This window comes from Oncorhynchus mykiss, chromosome 23 (assembly GCF_013265735.2).
Source record: "Oncorhynchus mykiss isolate Arlee chromosome 23, USDA_OmykA_1.1, whole genome shotgun sequence".
Lineage (NCBI taxonomy): Eukaryota > Metazoa > Chordata > Actinopteri > Salmoniformes > Salmonidae > Oncorhynchus > Oncorhynchus mykiss.
In genome coordinates this window covers 13,784,339-13,811,881 of record NC_048587.1, presented here as the reverse complement: position 1 = coordinate 13,811,881, position 27,543 = coordinate 13,784,339, and the positions used below count along the sequence as shown (strand labels likewise).

Sequence of the window (27,543 nt, the reverse complement as noted above, 5' to 3'; positions counted from 1 at the left end):
TTCTTCCCTTGCGCAAATACTCTACAGCTGTGTCTGTCTGTCCGGAGCTTGCTGGGGCGGGAAACTTGGAGGGTTTGGTCTGATGAAACTACGATTGAACTCTTTGGCCTGAATGCCAAGCATCACATCTAGATGAAATCTGGTACCATCCCTAAAGTGAAGCGTTGTGGCAGCATCATGCTGTGGGGATGTTTTTCAGCGGCAGAGACTGGGACACTAGTCAGGATCGTGGGGATAATGAGCGGAGCAAAGTAAAGAGGGATCCTTGAAAACCTGCTCCAGAGTGCTCAGGACATCAGACTGGTGCAAAGGTTCATCTTCCACCAGGACAATGTCCCTCAGCACACAGCCAGGACAGCGCAGGAGAGGCTTTGGGACAAATCTCTTAATGTCCTTGAGTGCTCCAGCCAGAGCCCGGACTTGAACCTGATCGAACATCTCTGGAGAGAGTGACACTGCCCATCTAACCAGACAGAGCTTGAGAGGATCTGCAGAGAAGAATGGGAGAAACTCCCCATATACAGGTGTGCCAAGCTTGTAGCTTCATAACCAAGAAGACTTGAGGCTGTAATCTCTGCCAAAGGTGCTTCAACAAAGTACTGAGTAAATGGTCTGAATACTTATTTAAATGTGATTTGTTTTTTTACAAAAAAAAATAAAATGTTTTGGCTTTGTCATTATGGAGTATTGTATGTAGATTGATGGGGGGAGGGAACTATTTCATCCATTTTAGAATAAGGCTGTAACGTAACAAAATGTGGACAAAGTGAATGGGTCTGAAAACTTTCCGAATGCACTGTATGAAGGCTATTTTTACATTTTGGTAAAGCAATAGAGGTTACTTTTAGATTTGTATCATTTTCATTTAGATATAATTTTGATTAACCACATGCCAAAGATTTTTTATATTTTTTATATAATGACTTGATTATAAATAAGATCAAAATGTTCCAAGAAAATGTGCATATGAAAATCATAACTGGCACGCAGATTAGTAGAAATGGTACGATAACTTGGTACTCCAAATGGAAAAAGTTGCAGACCCCTGGTGTAGCCTATTACCGGCAACTTTAGGAGCGTAATGGCAGAATCTGCAAAGACCAGCGAGAGGAGGAGGGTTGGCAACATATTTTTTTATTTTTCTGGTTAGGCTGTATAGATCTCTGCGTCCCTCTTTAGTAATTTGTCTTTATTTTTAATCACAGCATCAGGTGCCTATTTATATACAGTGGGGCAAAAAGTATTTAGTCAGCCACCAATTGTGCATGTTCTCCTACTTAAAAAGATGAGAGAGGCCTGTAATTTTCATCATAGGTACACTTCAACTATGACAGACAAAATGAGAAAAAAATCCAGAAAATCACACTGTAGGATTTTTAATGAATTTATTTGCAAATTATGGTGGAAAATAAATACTTGGTTAATAACAAAAGTTTATCTCAATACTTTGTTATATACCCTTTGTTGGCAATGACAGAGGTCAAACGTTGCGATAGGAATCCGGGGATATGGAGATAAAAATAGGTCTGGTATGCTCTGGTTCAATTGTGTTGTACAAACTGGCGAGAGCTTTCCGAGCTTGAGGTTAGCTGATGACCGTTAGCTGGCTAGTTTATGTTGGAGAGATTCCAGTAATAGAGGCAAAGAAAAATATGTTAGAGAAAAAGCAGGTCCACACCACATTGGGTGAGGCGGGTTGCAGGAGAATATTTTGAAGTAAGGGTTTAGAAAAATATAAAAAGACATGCAAAGAAAAATATATCTACATGGGACACGACAAGACGAAGGACAAATATGTCCGACTGCTACGCCATCTTGGATTGTTTTTTGCATGACAAATGACTTGTCATGCACAAAGTAGATGTCCTAACCGACTTGCCAAAACTATAGTTTGTTAACAAGACATTTGTGGAGTGGTGGATAAACGAGTTTTAATGACTCCAACCTAAGTGTATGTAAACGTCGGACTTCAACTATACATGTTTAAAAATGTTGACCAATCAATTGGTCCGAAGAACAGACTACTCTCGGTCGACTTAAGATTTTAGTCGGGCACAGCCCTAGTAACAATACACGAGGGCCATAGAGTATGAGCCTGATTGAGTAGAGGTAGGTTCCACAATGTTATGGTGTAGGCTAGTAGTAGAAGACGTGTTGTGTTAGACGGCTGCGCCACTTGGGAGGCCTACTAAGGCACTGTGTCTCAGTGCTTGAGGCGTCACTACAGACACCCTGGTTCAAACCCAGGTTGTTTCACGACCGGCCGTGATTGTGAGTCCCATAGGACCCATCGTCCCGGTTTGGCTGTTGTAGGCCGTCATTGTAAATAAGAATTTGTTCTTAACTTACTTACCAAGTTAAATAAATACAAATAAAAGGCCCAACTAAGGATTTGTTGGCAGTTGAGGTAGGCCTAGGCTAGATATCACTTGTTTTATTGTGGAGTAGATGCAGCCCAGGATTGTTTGTTGTGTAGACAGTCTGCCTGTACAATCTGTTATGGAGTGGAGGCACTAAGGCTGCCGTGCGGAATCCCCCAGGACTTAATCTGAATTGAAAACCTTTGTGGGGCAACATCCGATCGCCTGCCTTAGCGCTGCGGAACCTCCAGTTTTCCCAAAGTCACGTGATTGCCGCTGAGTGAAAGGAGCCTTTGTGAAGTGGCTCAGGCCTTTCTTAAAAAACAACGCTAGACTTTGAGACGACGAGGAAAACTAGCTGTAACGTCGCCCTCAATCTTTGTACCAGACAGTGAATCCTTCCGTCGTGCACAATCAAGTGTGCCCTTTTTACCCTATTTCCAGAAATGATGCGGAAAAATAGTTGTAGGTTAACTTAAATCATAGGAGTTGTTGCTGCATTCTTGCTCTTTTCCTGAACCAGGTATTCTTCCTGCTGGTTGGACTTGTATACAAACACAATTGTCCAATAGTGCTTAGGTTGCTGTGCCACAGTAGCAACATTCTTTCAGCCCTGGCAAGGAGTGTTGGGCTTGGAGAGCGTTCAAAATCAACCTGCTAAGGTTTATTATTGCACATCAAAAAGGATGATGAATAAATGTCCTGCCTGCCCTTTCCATGTAAAAGGATCCATGAGCACCAGCGTGAGGTTCATATGAGCATGTTAAATTGGGTGTCAAATGAAAGCTAAGCATCTATATTACTGAGAAATTAAGGAATGTATATATATATACACTGCTCAAAAAAATAAAGGGAACACTTAAACAAAGCAAAGTAACTCCAAGTCGATCACACTTCTGTGAAATCAAACTGTCCACTTAGTAAGCAACACTGATTGACAATACATGTCACATGCTGTTGTGCAAATGGAATAGACAACAGGTGGAAATTATAGGCATTTAGCAAGACACCCCCAATAAAGGAGTGGTTCTGCAGGTGGTGACCACAGACCACTTCTCAGTTCCTATGCTTCCTGGCTGATGTTTTGGTCACTTTTGAATGCTGGCGGTGCTTTCACTCTAGTGGTAGCATGAGTGTGTCAGTAGTTCCTGGAAGAGGAAGGCATTGATGCTATGGACTAGCCCGCCCGTTCCCCAGACCTGAATCCAATTGAGCACATCTGGGACATCATGTCTCGCTCCATCCACCACGTTGCACCACAGACTGTCCAGGAGTTGGCGGATGCTTTAGTCCAGGTCTGGGAGGAGATCCTTCAGGAGACCATCCGCCACCTCATCAGGAGCATGCCCAGGCATTGGAGGGAGGTCATACAGGCACGTGGAGGCCACACACACTACTGAGCCTCATTTTGACTTGTTTTAAGGACATTACATCAAAGTTGGATCAGCCTGTAGTGTGGTTTCCCACTTTAATTTTGAGTGTGACTCCAAATCCAGGGTTGATAAATTTGATTTCCATTGATCATTTGTGTGATTTTGTTGTCAGCACATTCAACTATGTAAAGAAAAAAGTATTTAATAAGAATATTTCATTCATTCAGATCTAGGATGTGTTATTTTAGTGTTCCCTTTATTTTTTTGAGCAGTGTATATATATACCGTAACAGTCAAAAGTTTGGAAACTTACTCATTCAAGGTTTTTTTATTTTATTTTTACTATTTTATACATTGTAGAATAATAGTAAAGACATCAAAACTATGAAGTTACACATGGAATCATGTAGTAACCAAAAAGCGTTAAATAGTAGGCACCCTTTGCCTTGATGACAGCTTTGCACACTCTTGGCATTCTCTTAACCAGCTTCATGAGGTAGTCACCTGGAATGCATTTAAAATAACGTGTGCCTTGTTAAAAGTACATTTTGGGTATTTCTTTCCTTCTTAATGCGTTTGAGCCAATCAGTTCTGTTGTTACAAGGTAGGGTTGGTATATAGAAGATGGCTCTATTTGGTAAAAGACCAAGTCCATATTATGGCAAGAACAGCTCAAATAAGCAAAGAGAAATGACCGTCCATCATTACTTTAAGACATGAAGGTAACTTTCTTCAAGTGTAGTCGCAATATCTGGCCCTCATGTTCGAATTGCTGCAAAGCAACCACTACTAAAGGACACCAATAAGAAGAGACTTGCTTTGGCCAAGAAACACAAGCAATGGACATTAGACTAGTGAGTCCAAATTTGAAATCTCTGGTTCCAACCGCTGTGTCTTTGTGAGACGCAGAGTAGGTGAGCAGATGATCTCCGCCTATGTGGTTACCTGACCAAGAAGGAGAGGGGTGGAGTGCTGCATCAGATGACCTGGCCTCCACAATCACCCGATCTCAATCCAATTGAGATGGTTTGGTATGAGTTGGTCCGCAGAGTGAAGGAAATGCAGCCAACAAGTGCTCAGCATTTGTGGGAACTCCTTCAAGACTGTTGTAAACACATTCCAGGTGTAGCTGGTTGAGAGAATACCAAGAGTGGGCAAAACTGTCATCAAGGCAAAGGGTGGCTACTTTGAAGAATCTCAAATAAAATATATTAGGATTTGCTTAACTCTTTTTTTTGGTTACTACATGATTCCATATGTGTTATTTCATAGTGTTGATGTCTACACTATTATTCTACAATGTAGAAGATAGTAAAAATAAATAAAAAACCTTGAATAATTTAGTGTCCAAACTTTTGACTGGTAATGTACATTTTTCAACCATTTTCCATCTAAAAAAATGAGGAATAAGCAAGACTTTGATTTCTGGTCAAACAGATGGAAAAGGGGTGTTAGACAACTTCTACAAGAATAAGTCTTAAAAGGTATTAGAAATATGTCAAAGCGCAATGTTGAAGTAGACTCCTCCCAACTAATGTCAATACTTTTATATTTAGGTTTGAATGATTTATTTGCCTTCTGTTAGTTTAAGAAACATTGCCTTGTGCCTTGCAATTTCGTTACCAAAAACCCACATATCTTTAAGACATTTTGATTTTCTCTCCCTCATAAGGGAGAATAGGCCTAATGAAAGTTCACAGAAATAACAAGTAAAGGTAGACCTACCAATTTAGTTAGTGTTTTTACTTCTCAAGTTTGATGAATTGATTTAAAACTCCTTATTCTGTTACCAAATCAGTAACAGAAATCTTCAATTGCATTGGCTACAATGGAAAATCATGGTAGTCACAAATCACAGTTGGGTCATCTGCTACTGTCCTCCCTTCCACTGGCATACTGTTATGTTCAAGTAAAAACTTTTTTTTCTTTTTTTCTGTCGTCTAGTGGTCAAAGCAAGACTGTGAAAAACAGTCTGGACAACCTCGCACTCACACTTTGCCTCCCGCTTCTCTCTAGTTAATGTCACCTCTCCTGGCTCTTACTGACACCTACCATGTCACCTACCCTCTTTCCATTTACTGTAACAAGCATCCTCACCCACTGAGCACAGCTATTTGGTCAGTCCACCCTGGCCAGACCAAATCTGAAGTGATCATAGACATCTGTTTCACAAGTTTGGACAGCACAGTAGAGTGAAGGTATAGTAAAGAAAATTAGTATTCACTACAGTAGAGCCCCATTCTTTCTGCAGACATCTTTGAAGCTTAACGTACAGTATGACTGAAAAAAACGATAAAACATTGAAATGTGTATCAAATCTTAGTTGTTCACAACTGTTAAAAAAAGTGGCAGAATTGTCCTTTTAAGAGGTCCTGTTTAAAATGCACAATATCAGTTGACCTCTGAGTACAGTATACTGGACAAAAATATAAATGCAACATGTAAAGTGTTGGTCCCCTGTTTCATGAGCTGAAATTAAAGACCCCAGAAATGTTCCATACGCACAAGAAGCTTATTAATCTCATTTTGTGCACTTTTCCCCTGTTAGTGAGCATTTCTCCTTTGCCATGATAATCCATCCACCTGACAGGTGTGGCATATCAAGAAGCTGATTAAACAGCATGATCATTATACGGGTGCACCTTGTGCTGGGGACAATAAAAGGCCACTCTAAAATGTGCAGTTTTGTCACACGACACAATGCCACAGATATCTCAAGTTGAGGGAGCGTGCAATTGGCATGCTGACTTCAGGAATGTCCACCCAAGCTGTTGCTCGGCAGTCCGTCCAACTGGCCTTACAAATAAAGAACAAGTGTAACTGTCAGAAACCATCTCAGAGAAGCTACATGCTCGTTGTCCTCACCAGGGTTTTGACCTGACTGCACTTCGGCGTCATAACTTACTTCAGTGGACAAATGCTCACCTTCGATGGCCACTGGCATGATGGAGAAGTGTGCTCTTCATGGATGAATACTGGTTTCAACTGTACCGGGCAGATGGCAGACAGTGTGTTTGAGGTTGTGTGGGTGAACGGTTTGCGTATATCAACATTGTGAATAGAGTGCCCCATGTTGCCGGTGGAGTTATGGTATGGGCAGGCATAAGCTACGGACAACGAACACTATTGCATTATATCAATGACAATTTTAATGCACAGAGGCCCATTGTCATGCAATTCATCCGCCCGCCATCACTTTATGTTTCAGGATGATAATGCATGGCCCCTTGTTGCAAAGATTTGAACAGAATTCCTGGAAGCTGAAAATGTCCCAGTTCTTCCATGGCCTGCATACTCACTAGACATGTCACCCATTGAGCATGTTTGGGATGCTCTGGATTGGCGTGTACGACAGCGTGTTGCAGTTCCCGCCAATATCCAGCAACTTCGCACAGCCATTGAAGAGGCGTGGGGCAACGTTCCACAGGCCACAATCAACAGCCTGATAAACTGTATGTGAAAGAGAATAGTGGTCACACTAGATATTGACAGATTTTGTGATCCACTCCCCTACCTTTTTTTGGAAGGTGTCTGTGACCAACAGATGCATATCTGTATTCCCAGTCATGTGAAATCCATAGATTAGGGCCTAATTCCTTTGTCAATTGACTTATTTTGGAAATGTATCTACTTCCCCGGAGTCAAACACCTGGACACCATTTTTATATCTCTGCATCCAGTATGTAGGAAGTTAGAGCTAATTTTGCGAGCCAGTGCTGAAAAGCATTGGCACAATGACCCGGCGTCTATGATAACAACCAGCATGCTGTTACCATAGACTTATAGGCATTGTGCTAATGCTAGTTAGCAATTGCGCTAATGTTAGAAACATAAAAATGGTATTCATGAGTTCATCTGATTCTGGGGAACTATTTCCATAATTATGCATGTCTGTCTTTCCAAGACTGATGCCATGTTTAAGCTACATTTTTGACAAGTGTGGTCTAATTCAAACCTGTCTGTTTCAAGCCTTTATTGGTTGGCAGACTAGACTCAAGCTTTTTGTGAGCCAGGGGTTAGGGTTTCTTGGAGAGGATAGCGTTTCGCAAGTTGTATTGCAGCCTGTCATATGGAGGGGCAAGGTTACGGGTACAGGAGCCGATGAATCTGGGAGAGCGCCCACATTCGCCATTGTTCCCTCGGCCGTGCTCCTGTGGAGATGTCTGTCCACCGTTCCAATCAGCGTACCGTCCTTCTGTTTCATCCCTCTCGCTCGCTCTGCTGCCTCTCAGCTCCGGTTTTACTGATCTTTTTCTTCTGGGCCTTTGTTAACCTCGACCGGGCTCACAGTCACAATGATATGCTCATATAGTCAGAAGCTACAGCACCAGTCAAAAGTTTGGAGACACTGACTCATTCGAGGGTTTTTCTTTATTTTTTACTATTTTCTACATTGTAGAATAATAATGAAGACATCAAAACTATGAAATAACACATATGGAATTGGAATCATGTAGTAACCAAAAAAAGTTAAACATATCAAAATATATTTCATATTAAAATATTCTTCAAAGTAGCCACCCTTTGCTTTGATGACAGCTTTGCACACTATTGGCATTCTCTCAACCAGCTTCACCTGGAATGCATTTCAATTAACAGGTGTGCCTTGTTTATTTGTGGAATTTCTTAATGCGTTTGAGCCAATCAGTTGTGTTTTGACAAGGTAGGGTTGGTATAGAGAAGATAGCCCTATTTCGTAAAATATTATGGCAAGAACAGCTCAAATAAGCAAAGAGAAATGACAGTCCATCATTACTTTAAGACATGAAGGTCAGAAATTGCAGCCCAAATAAATGCTTGCCAGAGTGCAAGTAACGGACACATCTCAACATCGACTGTTCAGAGGAGGCTGCGTGAATCAGGCCTTCATGTTTGAATTGCTGCAAAGCAACCACTACTAAAGGACACCAATAATAAGAAGATACTTGCTTGGGCCAAGAAACACAAGCAAAGGGCATTAGACCGATGGAACTCTGTAGGTAGGTGAATAGATGATCTCCATGTGTGGTTCCCACCATAATGCATGGGATGAGGAGTGTAGGTGGTTTGCTGGTGACACTGTCAGTGATTTATTTAGAATTCAAGGTGAACTTAACGAGCATGGCTACCACAGCATTCTGCAGCTATACGTCATCCCATCTGGTTTGCGCTTAGTGGGACTATCATTTTGTTTTTCAACAGGACAATGACCCAACACACCCCCAGGCTGTGTAAGGGCTATTTGACCAAGAAGGAGAGTGATGGCGTGCTGCATCAGATGACCTCGCCTCCACAATCACCTGACCTCAACCCAATTGAGATGGTTTGGAATGATTTGGACCGCAATGTGAAAGAAAAGCAGCCAACAAGTGCTCAGCCTAAGTGGGAACTCCTTCAAGACTGTTGTAAAAGCATTCCAGGTGAAGCTGGTTGAGGGAATGCAGAGTGCGCAAAGCTGTCATCAAGGCAAAGGGTGGCTACTTTGAAGAATATTAAATATATTTTGATATGTTTAACACTTTTTTTTGTTACTACATGATTCCATGTGTGTTGTTCATAGTTTTGATGTCTTCACTATTATTCTACAATGCATAAAAAAGTAAGAAAAACCCTTGAATGAGTAGGTGTCTCCAAACCTTTGACTGGAACAGTAGATATACACTGAGTGTACAAAACATTAGGAACAACTTCCTGATATTGAGATTTTGCCCTCAGAACAGCCTCAATTCATCAGGGCATGGACTCTACAAGGCGGTGAAAGAGTTCCACACGGATGCCCATGTTGACTCCAATGCTTCCCACAGTTGTGTCAAGTTGGCTGGATGTCCTTTTGGGTGGTGGACCGTTCTTGATACACACGAGGAACTGTTGAGTGTGAAAAACCTAGCAGTGTTGCAGTTCTTGTCACAAACCAGTGTGCCGTTCAAAGACACATCTTTTGTCTTGCCCATTCACCCTCTGAATAGCACACATACACAATCCATGTCTCAATTGTGTCAATGCTTAAAAATTCTTAATTTTGTCTCCCCCCTTTCGTCTACACTGACTTAATGTGGATTTAACAGGTGACATCAATAAGGTTAATAACTTTCACCTGGATTCACATGGTCAGTCTCTCATTAGGAACAACCACTCTTTCCATGTTTTGTACACTACAAATGGCTGCTCTGTGACTGCATGCTCTGTGGATCTGGACAAGGAAATATCCTCTCTGGTGTGGACTATTTTCCAACCTCCCCTAATTTTGGAGTAGGAAGCTAGGTAGCCTTCTTGGCTCAAAGCCAAATGAGCATTTGACCCATCATGTCCACCGTAGCTAACTGTGGTGTAACCGTAGCCACAGGTAATGCAAGAGGATGTACCGTATTGTGTAGCAGGTTGTGGACATCCCAGCAGGGTGTAGGTTCACATTGAGGAGACAAGAGGACAGAGTCACAGTGGAAGGATGGAGGAGGTTAATATGAGGAGAGTGGAGGAAGGAGAGTTAATGTTTCTATCACAGACTCGGTTTTGCCACATTGCCCCTGGTTGTCCACAGGCCCACGTTACCTGAGCACCCCGACCCCTAGGCTCCAGTGAGCTCTCCCACAGCCTCATGTTTTATTCACACCTGGAGGATGGAACGTCAACCAGGTATACTTAGCTTCCTGAGCACGGCTGAGCCAGGGGCCCTGACGGTGGCCCTTCAGGGAGGGCCCCTATCCCGCCCACCTGCGGCCCGGGCAACAGAGCACACCCTGGGCTGGAGGCAGATGACCCGAGATGGCCAGAGATTTGTCATCCATTATTCAGGCCTGGGAGCAGGCAGGTTTAATTATACATGGTGGTATTATGGGATTCGGTGCAGCCACGTTGGACCCATCCCACCCCCACACACAGCCGGCTGGGGCTCGGGATGATGAAACCGCAGCTTAACGTGGGTGGAGCAGGCTGAGGAAGCACAAGCATACTAAGAAATCAAAACAAAGTGACTAGCTATTGATTCTTACCTTGAAGTAGTCCTAGGCATTTTTTGTGCTGTGTATGGAGTTGGCATAACGGCTCTCTTTTTCTGTCAAGGACAGCGGGGAGCTGGAGAACTAGTTCATCTTAAGTGGACACTAGTCATATCCTAGACATTCTTTAGTACTGGACAACTGACCATGAAAATCTCTGCAGATCATGTCCTTTATTCATTGAAAAGATAATTCTGCTTCATCATAAATGCTGGATGTGATCTGGGCCATTTCCTGCTTCCAAGGGAAAGCAAAAGAGCCTCGGAGCCCATTCTCAGCGTACCTGTTGTTGTTTTCTTAAGGACAGGAAGTAGACTAGATCAGCCTTTTTTTGGTCAAATAAGCAATGAGAGGATTTTTCCTATTCTTAGACGGGGTCTAGTATGTCCTCAGACTTGGCTCGTGTTTGACATGACTCAGTGTCAAACTGTAGGATAGTTTTTTGACAGGCCAGGAATGCAGGATAGGCTAGTCTTTGGAACAGTGTCGATGTACGTTGATTTCACCATAAAATATAACCATAAAGAGAAGACTAAAGATATTAGGCTCCTTTCTTTTATGATAATGTGATTACATCATTGTTATACTGTATGTTGGCTTATAGGGATTGGGTATAGGTATGCCATATTAGGATTGGGTAAAGGTATGCCGTATTAACATTATAGACTGGCCTGATAACTATATCCAAAACTCAGCAGTGTATCACCAGAGAAAAAAACATCTCCAGGCATCAACTGTCTCTTCTTACTGGATTTATGTCATTATTTTATGAGGGGTGGAGATGAATCATTATTTTATTCACCCATTGAAATGCCAACTCTTGAAGGTTCTGTGTAATTATGGAAACAAGCATGTAAATGTCATATGGACGGATTGGAAAAAGGCCTCAACACTCCTCTTACTATCAAATCACCTAGCAACAGGGACATGGTGATTGAACATGAACAAGAACTAACCATCAATGGAACTGTAGTTAGTGACTTGGTTTTAGTCATAGGTCTCCTGCTGTTTTTCCATTAGCTTCATTGTTTGGCAAAAATTGGCCTGAATTAGGTGTACTTTAAAAAAAATTTAGCTGACATTCAGTACCTTTGGCTTCGGGTTTCCGTTAACCGGCAGTTGCCGGCTTTTGGCCAAAAATGTATAAATGAAAAGCCCACAAACAAAACTGTTGCCAGCAAAAACGACCGGGAGAAAAAACGTCCCATTGCCAAATAAGGCTTTTTATTAATTGATGGAAATACCAGTCAATGGAAACACATTTGACCGTCATGCTTATCGGTCTGTGGGTTCATTTGCATAATGTATTTTCGTCAGTCATCTTTTTTTTTTTATTAAAAAATAAATACAAATTATCCAACACAGCATCTAGAGCTTATTTTGAGCGGGATTTGTCATGGAGCTCTTCATGCTGGTTGCTGCTGGAGTAAACCATGCTTTTATAGGCCCATTCATTGCACAACAATTATAAATGCAAAAGTGTGTTAAACAGGTTTGGTGCATGGTTAAAAAGAGCTAGGCTTATTTGTATTTATCAACTGGTAATACAAGTGCAGGTAACAGGCTATTAGTGTGTCACCACCACTTTACAATGTGAGTTGGAGGCAGTATGCATTTTAATAACAGGCCTATTTAATTGTTTGAAACCTGAATGTTTTCCTTTATATTATGAGGCTTGTCTTACCTTGCTTCAAAGTTGCCTATAGGCAAATCCGACAATGAAAGGCAATTATTTTATAAAGACTAAATATGTTGTGCGTGAGTTTCAAGTTTGGGGAATCTTACAATTTATCGTACCATTTCTACCAATCTGCATGCCAGTTATGATTTTCATATGCACATTTTTGTGGAACAGTTCCATTTCAAGAATAACATTTTTGTTTATCAAAATCATTGTCACATGGTTGATCATAAAAATCTGAATTAAAATGGTACAAATGTCAAACATGAAATGCATGAGCACCAGCCTCTACCATATGGACACCTTAATATACCGGCGGCTAAAGAAATGAGCGCATGGAACTCATAGCCTATAGGCCAATGCAGCAGTAGGCCTATAACTTCTATTGTCAACTAACAGGCTGACTACACCGCTCGCGTTACAGAATACATGTAGAAATCTATATTATTAAATTATTGCACCCACACTGCTCGCGAGCGCCAACGAGCGTCTGCGTTGCCAAGGGCTAAAATAGAAGTCCGTTCTATTTGTGACGCAGATCGCACTGCAAGTCCTGCCTCTCCCATCTCCTCATTGACTTTTAGAAGCATATGCCCACGCGCCATCTCCTCATTGGTTATACCCACGTGGGTAACTGAAAGACGAACGAGGTCAATGGCGGTAATGCACCTAATTTATGAAAGTTGCCAATCGCAATATAAAGTCGAGAAGAAAAAGCCTAGAAGGAGGAGAGATGACTAGAAACGATTCGGTTGACCGTTGTATGTGTGGATTAATTGTCGGAGTAGAGGACCTTGTGCATTTCAGGTAAAATAACAACTCAATGTTTATATCCCAGGACAAGTTAGCTAGCAACAGCAAGCTAGCTAAATAGGACAAATTAGCTAGCAAGTGCAAGCTTGTAGATGGCTGAGCATCAGTGGGAATAATAGCATGGTTTTGGATTGGTCTGCATTATTCAGACCAAACTACACCACACACATTAATACATGCAGTAATGAAACACATCTCTCCTACGCAACTGATTTTAATGATGTAAAGGCAAGATGATGAGCTGTTTCTTGACTTATGCCGACAAGGTCAAGGTGTTTTGATATCTAATCTCTCCCCAGATGTTTCACTGAGACTGATGTTACTTTAATTATTCCTCGTCTACGCTCATTGCTGCAAACCAAACCAATTATTCATGCGGTAAAGTGCATCGCCCATGCAGGAAGCATGATTAACTTGAGTTTATTCAGTGTAAAATGCTTGCAGGTCAAGTGTTTACCTGAATGGCTTCATTCAAAGGGAATAGAGGCTCAAGTTAGTATTTTTTGAGTCCCCTGGTAAGTGTAGGATTGGACCATTTACTCCCTATGCAAAGGGAGTGTCATGAGGAGGGTCTTTGTGTGGGAGGACAGAAGAGGAAGAAGGGAGGATGGGATAAATGAGTTTTGGAAGAGGCTCACAGGTTGATCAATGGCCTGTTATGGCCTAATACCTGGCTGGGCTGAGAGCAAGGAGTAATTCTATTCAATTATGGCTTTGCTCCGGATCAGAACACCACATCTGTCTGAATGTCACGGAGATGGAGGGAGATGATGATGCTCAGTCACCCTCTCTGCTCCGCTGATAAGAACACAGTTGTTTAGAGTATTGCTCAACTAGAGTGGTTCCCAAACTTGTTTTAGTCCCGTACCCCTTCAAACATTCAACCTCCAGCTACATACCCCCTCTAGCACCAGGGTCAGTGCACTCTCAAATGTTGTTTTTTTGCCATCATTGTAAGCCTGCCACACACACACACTATACTATACATTTATTAAACATAACAATGAGTGTGAGTTTTTGTCACAACCCGGCTCCTGGGAAGTGACAAAAAGCTTTTATAGGACCAGGGCACAAATAATAATATAACAATCAATCATTTTCCTCTTTTATTTAACCATCTTAAATATAAAACCTTATTTGTTCATCGAAAATTGTGAATAACTCACCACAGGTTCATGAGAAGGGTGTGCTTGAAAGGATGCACATAACTCTGCAATGTTGGGTTGTATTGGAGAGAGTCTCAGTCTTAAATCATTTTCCACACACAGTCTGTGCCTGTTTAGTTTTCTAGCTGGGCTAACAAGTGTAGAATTACTGATGCTAGCATTGGATGTACTTGTTGAAGCAGAACAACTTGTGTCGTCGACAGGTGCAGGTGTAGTACTGCTTGTAGTAGCAGTACTACCAGTAGAGCTGGTATGTGTCTCTGTGGACTTACTTTTTTTTTAACCATTTATCAATTTTCGAGCAAACAGAATGAGCAGCAGCTACGTTTGGCTACATACGGACCGTTAGTGGAAATCCCGTGAGAGAGTAATGGTTAATGTGATTTGGATGTTAATTATTTGACTAGGCTACCTGTATTTGACATTGTTTTATTTAGCTGAATAGTAGATGGTTTCATTTTATTTTTGGCAGTGAAACTAGGCTACTCAGGCGAGGAAATCAACCTCACCCAAATGTATAGCCCTGTTGGAAAATATAAATGGACTCTTTGAAAATTTGGATTTATATATATATATATATATATATATATATATATATATATATATATATATATATATGTGTATGTGTATATATATATATATATATATATATATATGTGTATTTATTTATTAAATGTGAATCACATTTTTATTTGGCGTACCCCAGTTTGTGAATACCTGATCTACTACATACTAAGTCAGAAGGCCTCTGGCATATATGTGGAATGTCTTACCAAGGAGCACACACTGTATCAAGCATGGAGATAAACTAGTAGGCTACAGAAGACAGACCAGTTTGTTATCCATTCTCTATAAACATCAACCAGGCTTATCTCAGTGCTACTATTCATCATATTTATCATTCCTGCATTGATCAAAATCATCATTATGGCCATTGTTTTCCGTTAGTATTTGCCTGTGGCATGTTTGAGAAGGACTTTCAGGTTGACTCTCTTGCCTGTGCATATGGTCCTAGACATTTTTTATTTTTTTATTTCACCTTTATTTAACCAGGTAGGCTAGTTGAGAACAAGTTCTCATTTACAACTGCGACTTGGCCAAGATAAAGCATAGCAGTGTGAACAGACAACACAGAGTTACACATGGAGCAAACAATAAACAAGTCAATAACACAGTAGAGAAAAAAAGAAAATAGTCTATATACATTGTGTGCAAAAGGCATGAGGAGGTAGGCAAATAATTACAATTTAGCAGATTAACACTGGAGTGATAAATTATCAGATGGTCATGTGCAGGTAGAGATACGGGTGTGCAGAAGAGTAAATAAATAAAAACAGTATGGGGATGAGGTAGGTAAATTGGGTGGGCTATTTACCGATGGACTATATACAGCTGCAGCGATCAGTTAGCTGCTCAGATAGCAGATGTTTAAAGTTGATGAGGGAGATAAAAGTCTCCAGCTTCAGCGATTTTTGCAATTCGTTCCAGTCACAGGCAGCAGAGAACTGGAAGGAAAGGCGGCCAAATGAGGTTTTGGCTTTAAGGATGATCAGTGAGATACACCTGCTGGAGCGCGTGCTACGGGTGGGTGTTGCCACCGTGACCAGTGAACTGAGATAAGGTGGAGCTTTACCTCGCATGGACTTGTAGATGACCTGGAGCCAGGGGGTCTGGCGACGAATATGTAGCGAGGGCCAGCCGACTAGACCATACAGGTCGCAGTGGTATAAGGTGCTGTGTCCACATGGCAGGAAAATGTAGGCCCTATTAATTTAGTAGGCTGCCTACGCTTTGACGCTGCTGGCATACACCGCTTTTCAGTTCATTTTCCTCACTGAGCAGATTCTTTGCGTTATTGATCTTGATTGAGTTGTGCACCGTCACTGTATTCCAGGACACATCTATTCAGTCAACTGTCAGAGGATTCTTTGATCACTACACAACACCGTTGTCGGTTCTAAGGGCAAGGCCTGACCTAAGAAAATGTCCTCCAACCACCTTTATCCAAAATGTAACCCCAAGTATAAAAGCCTGTGCCAAGCCTTTGGACTCCAGTGTATTAGAGGTGACTGTTCTGCTGACTGCCCACTTTCGGAGTGCTGTTCCCCTGAGGCCACGGGTTGAGATTGCATTTCAAGCGTTCTTCTCTTGGCCCGGTGCTTTGGACAGCGCACTCCCTCAGATGTAGGGTGATTTCAGTTTGATCCAGATCAGACTTCTTCAGCTGCAGGGTGTGTAACAGTGTACACACACACACACACACACACACACACACTCACTTCTATGACCTTCACAGAATTATTATATGACTCAATAGTTTGGGATTTTGTAGGCTTTTACCTTATTTCTTTTTAAGCCTGCATTCCATGGTGAATGCAAGGTCTCATGTAGTCTGTCTTGTCTTGGGTACCTGTTTGTTCTGTCTTCCTGTTCCAGAGGAGCACTCTCTCTCTCCCTACCTGTCAATCAGTGCCCAGGGGGCAGGGCTTCAGTTGTGTTTCCTCGTACCAGAGGTGAGGGTGTTTATTGCCATGGAAGGCCTACATTTGAAGAACTGCCTTGGCTCTGGTCAAGTTTGCTTTGCCCTTAAACGTGCTGTTAATCAGCCAGTGTGTTGGGTAGCTCTGAGGTTTACAGGGTGGAAGGTCACATGATCTAAATGAATGCAAACCCTGCCCCTGACACACAACCATTTGTCAAATGCACTGAGAATACTTAATTTACTGGTATACAGATTGATACAAAAACTAACAGCCCCAGTGTTTCAGCCACGTGTGTGTGTGTGTGTGTGAGAGAGACCTCTGCCTGTATATACTTTATGTGCCTGTGTAACAACCTCTCTCCTGTGTTTGTTTGTTTGTTTCAGGAGCTGCTGGGTATGCTTCGCCACGGATGAGGATGACCGCACGGCGGAGTGGGTGCGTCCGTGTCGCTGCCGAGGCTCCACCAAGTGGGTGCACCAGGCATGTCTGCAGCGCTGGGTGGACGAGAAGCAGAGGGGCAACAGCACGGCCCGCGTGTCCTGTCCGCAGTGCAACGCCGAGTACCTCATCGTCTTCCCCAAGCTGGGTATGATATGACAGGGCTAAGGTGGGGGCCTGGTGGATATGGGCCGGACTGGAGTTTCTTGGAGATAGTTAAAGAGATGGGAGTTTTCCTGGAATATTAGCTAGGAGATAGTTAGCGCTACAGCGCTGGATGTTGTTCCTGAATTTATGATGTCACGCTGTTTCTAGGCTACATCATCGAATTGTCGCCACACTGTCCAAGCTAATGTCTTCCCTGATTTCCACCTGTATGCTTATCACACATCAGGAGTAAGGAGTAGAGAGATTAACATGAATGAACTGCTTATGTGATGTGTTATGATTTCAGTCAGTTATGATTCAGGCCCATGTCATTTGAGTGTTTTGTAATTCTGTTCCAGCTTACCTTCTATATTGAGACAGCTTTGCTGCGTGTGTCAGCACAGTCAAGTAATAACAGCTGAATCATGGCCGAATCTGAAGTACAGTAGTCTTTCACTTTACTTAATAACGGATGCAGCACAGGGGCAGTGAGTCAGTGCTGTGAATTAGGAGGGGGACCTGAGAGCTCTAAAAAGCACTCCGCCTGTCTCAACTCACTGCATGTTTATTTACTCCCAAAGCCAGGGTAGGTTATGTGTGGCGAGTCTGGTAAATATACAGTTTGAGGGAGAAGTTACACAAGGAATAGGAGCGGGCAGGACACCCGCCAGATGCTCATTACCAGACCTGGGTTCGAATGGTATGAGACATATTTCTAATAGTTTGCTTTAGCCTGCCTGGTGTGCCAAATGTGTGGGCTTTGGACTTGTTACTATTGTGTTAATTCTATTGGTTTCATTGCACCAGGCAAAGCTCAGTCAAGCCCAGGAAAATCATTTCAAATGCATTTCAAATCATATTTGAACCCAGGTCTGCTATCGGCTCATTACCGGCCAGTTTCAGCCTCACTGGCAATTTGGAGAGGGGGTGAAGAGAGGAGCGGTTCCCACTAATTAACCTAAGCACGTCAGAGTGACGAGGCACTGATTATTCCCAAACACTGGCACTTAGTCATCAAGTTAACACGGCCAACCCTCTTCAAAAAGTGTTGCGTTGCAACTGTCACTTTCCTTAAGCGGTTGTTCCTCAGCTCAGCATTCGTTCATTCAGCGATGACAGAACTTTCAGCTCCCGTCAGTCACCGTGAGGGAGGAAACTTTTATGTAAGCAGAAACCCTGGAAACTGCTTTGGGGAATAACACTTGTTGTATATTTTCAAGCATATGGGGAAGCTATTAAATCACTCTGCCTAGACGTCTAATTAGTATGGAGTTGGCACTTTGAGCTACTGTGGCTACCAGAACAAGTGGGTCATTAACCATTAAAATGTTGACTAAATAGTGACCACATTGAGACTAGGTGCAAACTGAGAAGTAAGGCCTGGACATAATACAATGTATGCGGGCGGGTGGGCAAGCTCTGCTGGTAAGCAAGGCCACGTTGTATTTTTAGATGCAGGCCTGGCAGTGCTGTCAGTCACCTCTGTGTGACTATAAGCAGCAGGCTCAGCTAAACCAGCTGGACTGGAGCATGGAGACAAGGGCATTTCATTCTACCTCGTCTCTGGAGCATTCAGGTAATTGGGAACACTGGGATACAGGTCCTAGTCGTATATGGCAAGTACGGTATACCACTAGTGATGTCGTTGATAAAGTCATGGCACATGACAAACAGGGTGGGAAATGAACATTTTGGTCCACCAGCCACTGTGGCAGGTAGATAATAAAAATAAAAATCAGGGTCTGTTGTTTTTGGCCGGCGTCTTCACCAGATGAGCCACCCATGAAATGTGGCCTCAATGTTTATTATCATGTTCATCAGTTCCCCTACACACACATCCTCCACAAGTTTGTTTGTGTTCCTTTTTCTTTTGAGTACCCTGGTGGTTTGGTCTGGCAGTAACAAAGTGATAGATGAGATCATGAGGCAGTGTTTTATTTGGAGGGGTCCTCTAAATGTGCCCTAATCTATTGAAAGCTAACGTCCCTTGGCAAATCGTGTAGTAGGCTTAGTCCTCGATCGCTCATTGTTTGAGTCGTGGACACCAGCACACAGGGGCTTATGTTACCTTTGATTTAACAGTGAATGAAAAACCTCTGGAAGCCTTCTGAGACTTTTCCGACACACAGAGAGAGTGGGAGCGGACGCGTGGGAAGTCCTGTGTACCCATACTAATGATAACGTCCTGTAGGAGGCACACAGATGGGCATTCTTATTTACGCTATCTCCTAAGGCCCAAACCAATCTACTGGTCGTCACCCAGGTGTTAGGAGGAGAGAGGGATGGGGGAGGGGAAGACTGATGTAGACATCACAGGGTAAAAGATGCGGTAAGGGAGGGATGGTTGGGAGATGGGTAAGGATGAGAGGGATGGAGAGAGAAGGCTCTGTGATGTGGCAGACATTGAAGTGCACTAGTCTCTCTGCTCCTCCGAGCAAGCTTTCTTTGCCTCCCCCTATGTACAGACAGAGGTGTATAGTGATTGCGAGGGATGAAGGGAGGGAGAGAGGAAATTAGGCCACGGCATGACGAGAGCAGCTCATCAACCAGCGGCAGAGAGGAGACCGGGGCTGCCTGCCACTGCTGCTAATATATCACTTAAAAACCCAGGCCCCAAAAATAGCTGACTGCTCGGACAGCACCAGAGCACCCGACAAATCAGCAGCACACTGACGCTGCCAGCCTTCCAACTGGATCAGCAATCTTCCCGGTGACTCCCCGTTCTCCTCTAATACCCTGCCTGCGCTGGGGACTGGAAACGGACTGAACTAACGCTTCCCTATGACATTTATCTAATTTCACTGCACCATCATTATACTTCTGCAGCCAAATTATGACGTCCTTAGATTCCAGAGGTTGTGATGTGTCACGCTGTGTCTGACGTGTGATTTTTCTAGCTGAACTCAACACATTATTCTGCTCAGGCAGCCAGGCAGACTGAATGACCAAAGGATAGTGCGGTGGTAGTATTGCATCAGTGGGTCTCTCAGGGGTTGTCAGTAGTGTTTTAAAGGGTGACTGCACTTTCATCAAGAGCTCATGCTAGCAGCCATGACTGAAGGCAAATTAGATTTGTCTTGGGGGCGTGGTTTGATGTGGGTGTTTCTTGAGTGTGTCAGCCATTCAATCACAACAAACAAGTGCTTTCCTAGGAGCCAGTTGGTTTGGCGACAAATATGAAGAGAGGGCCAGCCAACGAGAGCATACAGGTCACAGTGGTGGGTAGTGTATGGGGCTTTGGTGACAAAACAGATAGACTACATCCAATTTGCTGAGTAGAGTGTTGGAGGCTATTTTGTAAATGACATCGCCAAAGTCCAGGATCGGTAGGATAGTCAAGTTTTACTAGGGTATGTTTTAGAGGTCGACCGATTAATCGGAATGGCCGATTAATTAGGGCCGTTTTCATAACAATCGGAAATCGGTATATTTGGGCGCCGATTTAAAAAAAACATATATATATTTTTATACCTTTATTTAAATAGGCAAGTCAGTTAAGGTGGGTTAACTGCCTTGTTCAGGGGCAGAACGACAGATGTTCACCTTGTCAGCTCGGGGATCCAATCTTGCAACCTTACAGTTAATGAGTCCAACGCAATAACGACCTGCCTCTCTCTCGTTGCACTCCACAAAGAGACTACCTGTTACGCGAATGCAGTAAGCCAAGGTAAGCTAGCATTAAACTTATCTTATAAAAAACAATCACTCATAATCACTAGTTAACTACACATGGTTGATGATATTACTAGATATTATCTAGCGTGTCCTGCATTGCATATAATCTGACTGAGCATACAAGCATCTGACTTAGCGGTGGTAGAAAGAAGCAGGTGCGTAAACATTCATTCAAACAGCACTTTCGTGCGTTTTGCCAGCAGCTCTTTATTGTGTGTCAAGCATTGCGCTGTTTATGACTTCAAGCCTATCAACTCCCGAGATGAGGCTGGTGTAACCGAAGTAAAATGGCTAGCTAGTTAGCGCGCGCTAACTAGAGCTGTACTGTTACACTGGCAATACTAAAGTGCCTATGAGAACATCCAATAGTCAAAGGTTAATGAAATACAAATGGTATAGAGGGAAATAGTCCTATAATTCCTATAATAACTACAACCTAAAACTTCTTACCTGGGAATATTGAAGACTCATGTTAAAAGGAACCACCAGCTTTCATATGTTCTCATGTTCTGAGCAAGGAACTGAAACGTTAGCTTTCTTACATAGCACATATTGCACTTTTACTTTCTTCTCCAACACTTTGTTTTTGCATTATTTAAACCAAATTGAACATGTTTCATTATTCACTTGAGGCTAAATTGATTTCATTGATGTATTATATTAAGTTAAAATAAGTGTTCATTCAGTATTGTTGTAATTGTAATTATTACAAATATAAAAAATTCTACCGATTAATCGGTATCGGCTTTTTTGGTCAGCCAATAATCGGTATCGGCATTGAAAAATCATAATCGGTCGACCTCTAGTATGTTTGGCAGCATGAGTGAAGGAGGCTTTGTTGCGAAATCGGAAGCTGATTCTAGATTTAATTTTGGATTGGAGATGCTTAATGTGAGTCTGGATGGAAAGTTTACAGTCTAACCAGACACCTAGGTATTTGTAGTTGTCGACATATTATAAGTCAGAACCATCCAGAGTAGTGATGCTAGTCGGGCAGGCGGGTGGGTGCAGCAATCGGTTGAAGAGCATGCATTTAGTTTTACTTGCATTTAAAAGCAGTTGGAGGTCACGGATGGAGTGTTGATGTATACAGAATGGTGTCGTCTGCGTAGAGGTGGATCAGAGAATCACCATCAGCAAGAGTGACATCATTGATGTATACAGAGAAAAGAGTCAACCCGAGAATTGAACCCTGTGGCACCCCCACAGATACTGCCAGAGGTCCGGACAACAGGCCCTCCGATTTGACACACTGAATTCTGAAAAGTAGTTGGTGAACCAGGTGTGGCAGTCATTAGAGAAACCAAAGCTGTTTAGTCTGCCAATAAGAGTGTGGTGATTGACGAAAGCCTTGGCCAGGTCGATGAAGACGGCTGCACAGTACTGTCTTTTATCGATGGCGGTTATGATATCGTTTAAGACCTTGAACGTGGCTGAGGTGCACCCATGACCAGCTCGGAAACCAGTTCGCAGTTGAGAAGGTACGCGGGGATTCGAAATGGTCGGTGATCTATTTGTTAACTTGGCTTTCAAAGACTTTAGAAAGGCAGGGCAGGATGGATATAGGTCTATAAGAGTTTGGGTCTAGAGTGTCTCCCCCTTTTGAAGAGGGGGATGACTGCGGCAGCTTTCCAATCTTGGGATCTCAGACGATACGAAAAACAGGTTGAATAGGCTAGTATTAGGGGTTGCAACAATGTTGTCGGATAATTTTAGAAAGAGAGGGTCCAGATTGTCTAGCCCAGCTGATTAGTAAGGTTCCAGATGTTGCAGCTCTTTCAGAACATCAGCTGTCTGGATTTGGATGAAGGAGAACTAGGGGGGGTTTGGGCAAGTTTCTGCGGGGGGTGCAGAGCTGTTGACCGGGGTAGGGGTAGCCAGGTGGAAAACATGGCCAGCCGTAGAAAAATGCTTAATGATATTATCAGTGGTGTCGGTGTTTCCTAGCCTCAGTGCAGCTGGGAGGAGGTGCTCTTATTCTCTATGGACTTTACAGTGTTCCAAAACCTTTTGGAATTAGTACTACAGGATGCACATTTCTGTTTGAAAAAGCTAGCCTTAGCTTTCCTAACTAACTGTGTATATTGGTTCCGGACTTCCCTGAAAAGTTGCATATCGAGGGGGCTGTTCAATACTAATGCAGTACACCACAGGATGTTTTTGTGCTTGTCAAGGGCAGTCAAGTCTGGAGTGAACCAAGGGCTATATCTACTCTTAGTTCTGCATTTTTGAATGGGGCTTGCTTATTTAAGATGGTGAGGAAAGCACTTTTAAAGAGCGACCAGGCATCCTCTACTGACTGAATGAGGTCAATATCCTTCCAGGATACCCGGGCCAGGTCGATTAGAAAGGTCTGCTCGCTAAAGTGTTTTAGGGAGTGTTTGACAGTGATGAGGGGTGGTCGTTTGACCGCGGACCCATTACAGATGCATGCAATGAGGCAGTGATCGCTGAGATCCTGGTTGAAGACAGCAGAGGTGTATTTAGAGGGCAAGTTGGTCAGCCCTTACATCAGCTGATATCTCAAAGTGCTGTACATAAACCCAGCCTAAAACCCCAAACAGCAAGCAATGCAGGTGTAGAAGCACGGTGGCTAGGAAAAACTCCCTAGAAAGGCCAAAACCTAGGAAGAAACCTAGAGAGGAACCAGGCTATGAGGGGTGGCCAGTCCTCTTCTGGCTGTGCCGGGTGGAGATTATAACAGAACATGGCCAAGATGTTCAAATGTTCATAAATTACCATCATGGTCAAATAATAATAATCACAGTAGTTGTCGAGGGTGCAACAGGTCAGCACCTCAAGAGTAAATGTCAGTTGGCTTTTCATAGCCGACCATTAAGAGTATCTCTACCCCTCCTGCTGTCTCTAGAGAGTTGAAAACAGCAGGTCTGGGACAGGTCGCATCCTGAGACGAGGCCGAGTATAGCCCACAAAGATCTCTGCCACAGCACAACCCAAGGAGGGGTGCCAACCCAGACAGGAAGATAATGTCAGTGACTCAACCCACTCAAGTGACGCACACCTCTTAGGGACGGCATGGAAGAGCACCAGTAAGCCAGTGACTCAGCCACTGTGATATGGTTAGAGGCATAGAATCCCAGTGGAGAGAGGGAATCTGGCCAGGCAGAGACGGCAAGGGCGGTTTGTTGCTCCAGAGCCTTTCCGTTCACCTTCACACCCCCGGGCCAGACTACACTCAATCAAATGACCTACTGAAGAGATGAGTCTTCAGTAAAGACTTAAACGTCTTTAACTTTAAACTTAAGCGTCTCTCACATGGGTAGGCAGACCATTCCATAAAAATGCAGCTCTATAGGAGAAAGCCCTGCCTCCAGCTGTTTGCTTAGAAATTCTAGGGACAATTAGGAGGTCTGCGTCTTGTGACCGTAGCGAACGTGTAGGTATGTACGGCAGGACCAAATCGGAAAGATAGGTAGGATCAAGCCCATGTAATGCTTTGTAGGTTAGCAGTAAAACCTTGAAATCAGCCCTTGCCTTAATAGGAAGCCAGTGTAGGGAGGCTAGCACTGGAGTAATATGATCAAATCTTTTGGTTTTAGCATCCGTATTTAGCACTAACTGAAGTTTATTTAGTGCTTTATCCAGGTAGCCGGAAAGTAGAGCATTGCAGTAGTCTAACCTAGAAGTAACAAAAGCGTGGGTTAATTTTTCTGCATAATTTATGGACAGAAAGTTTCAGATTTTTGCAATGTTACGTAGATGGAAAAAAGTTGTCCTTGAAACGTCTTGATATGTTCGTCAAAAGAGAGATCAGGGTCCAGAGTAACGCCAAGGTCCTTCACAGTTTTACAACCATCAAGATTAATTGTCAGATTCAACAGAAGATATCTTTGTTTCTTGGCACCTAGAAGAAGCATCTCTGTTTTGTCCAAGTTTAAAAGTAGAACATTTGCAGCCTTCCTTATGTCTGAAATACAGGCTTCCAGGAAGGGCAATTTTGGGGCTTCACCATGTTTCATTGAAATGTACAGCTGTGTCGTCCGCATGGCAGTGAAAGTTAACATGTTTTCGAATGACATCCAAGAGGTCAAATATATATGTTGAAACAATAGTGGTTCTAAAACGGAACCTTGAGGAACACCGAAATTTACAGTTGATTTGTCAGAGGACAAACCATCCACAGAGAAACGGATATCTTTCCGACAGATAAGATCTAAACCAGGCCAGAACTTGTCCGTGTAGACCAATTTGGGTTTCCAATCTCTCCAAAAGAATGTGGTGATCGATGGTATCAAACGCAGCACAGGTCAGGGAGCACAAGGACAGATGCAGAGCCTCGGTGTGACACCATTAAAATGTCATTTACCACCTTCACAAGTGCAGTCTCAGTGCAATGATTGGGTCTAAAACCAGACCGAAGCATTTTGTATACATTGTTTGTCTTCAGGAAGGCAGTGAGTTGCTTTACAACAGACTTTTCTAAACATTTTGAAAGGAATGGGAGATTCGATATAGGCAGATTTTTTTTTCTTTTTTCTTTTTTTTTTTCTCTGGGTCAAGGTTTGTCTTTTTCAAGAGAGTCTTTATTACTGCCACTTTTAGTGAGTTTGGTACACATCCAGTGGATAGAGAGACGTTTATTATTTGACATAGGAGGGCCAAGCACAGGAAGCAGCTCTTTCAGCAGTTTAGTTGGAATAGGGTCCAGTATGCAGCTTGAAGGTTTTAGAGGCCATGATTATTTTCATCATTGTGTCAAGAGATATAGTACTTGAGTGTCTCTCTTGATCCTATGTCCTGGCAGAGTTGTGCAGACTCAGGACAACTGAGCTTTTGAGGAATACTCAGATTTTAAGAGGAGTCCGTAATTTGCTTTCTAATGATCTTTTCCTCAAAGATGTTCATGATTTTATTACTGCTGAAGTGAAAGCCATCCTCTCTTGGGGAATGCTGCTTTTTAGTTAGCTTTGTGACAGTTTCAAAAATATCAATATTGTTCTTATTTTCCTCAATTAAGTTGGAAAAATAGGATGATCGAGCAGCAGTGAGGGCTCTTCTATACTGCACGGTACTGTCTTTCCAAGCTAGTCGGAAGACTTACAGTTGGGTGTGGCGCCATTTCCGTTCCAATTTTCTGGAAGCTTGCTTCAGAGCTCGGGTATTTTCTATATACCAGGGAGCTAGTTTCTTATGACAAATATGTATAGTTTTTAGGGGTGCAACTGCATCTAGGGTATTGCGCAAGGTTAAATTGAGTTCCTCAGTTAGGTGGTTAACCTCTCTGGGATATGTGGGAAGCTAGCGTCCCACCTGGCCAAAAGCCAGGAAAAATAGCTTCAAATTCAAATAAATTACTAGAAAAATCTAACTTTCATTAAATCACACATGCAAGATAGCAAATTAAAGCTACACTTGTTGTGAATCCAGCCAACATGTCAGATTTCAAAAAGGCTTTTCGGCGAAAGCAAACAATGCTATTATCTGAGGATAGCACCTCCGTAAACAAAGAGAGAAACCATATTTCAACCCTGCAGGCGCGACACAAAACGCAGAAAGAAAAATATAATTCATGCCTTACCTTTGATGAGCTTCTTTTGTTGGCACTCCAATATGTCCCATAAACATCACAAATGGTCCCTTTGTTCGATTAATTCCGTCGATATATATCAAAAATGTCCATTTATTTGGCGCATTTGATCCAGAATAACACCGGTTCCAACTTACTCAACGTGACTACAAAATATCTCAAAAGTTACCTGTAAACTTTGCCAAAACATTTCAAACTACTTTTGTGTAAAACAACTTTAGGTATTTTTTTTACGTAAATATTCAATAAAATTGAAGACGAGATGATCTGTGTTCAATACAGGAAGAAAACAAACTGAAGCATGCTTTCTGGTCACGCGCCTCTATCTAACAGTACACTTCAAGTGACCCTCTTCAAGATGGCAGTACTTCTTCATTACACAAAGGAATAACCTCAACCAATTTCTAAAGACTGTTGACATCCAGTGGAAGCGATAGGAACTGCAAGAAGGTCCCTTAGATTCCCAATGAAAACCCATTGAAAGAGTGACCTAAAAAAAAAAACCTGAATGGTTTGGGGTTTCGCCTGCTAAATAAGTTCTGTTATACTCACAGACATGATTCAAACAGTTTTAGAAACTTCAGAGTGATTTCTATCTAATACTATGCATATCTTATCTTCTGGGGATGAGTAGCAGGCAGTTGAATTTGGGCATGCATTTCATCCAGAAGTGAAGATACTGCCCCATCACCAAGAAATTAACTGATTTTTGTCTTCTGACGTCCTTGGGTAGGCAGAGGGAGTCTGAAGGGCGTCAAGGAATCTTTGTCTGAGAATTTATAGCACGACTTTTGATGCTCCGGCTCTGGTTGGGGTCTGAGCAGATTATTTGTTGTAATTGCAAACTTAATAAAATGGTGGTTCGATACTCCAGGATTATGAGGA

The 27,543-nt window shown here is 42.6% G+C and overlaps 1 protein-coding gene across 2 annotated transcripts in view; it reads left to right on the top strand.

Annotated features, from left to right (window-relative positions):
• The window catches only part of LOC110502305 (E3 ubiquitin-protein ligase MARCHF5), a 64,539-nt gene that overhangs the window by 12,310 nt on the left and 24,686 nt on the right, over positions 1-27,543 (top strand). For both annotated transcript variants that reach the window (XM_021580240.2, XM_021580241.2), the window contains exon 2: positions 17,234-17,436. In XM_021580240.2, coding sequence (XP_021435915.1) covers positions 17,234-17,436 — 203 coding nt within the window. The remainder of the gene's footprint in view (positions 1-17,233; positions 17,437-27,543) is intronic.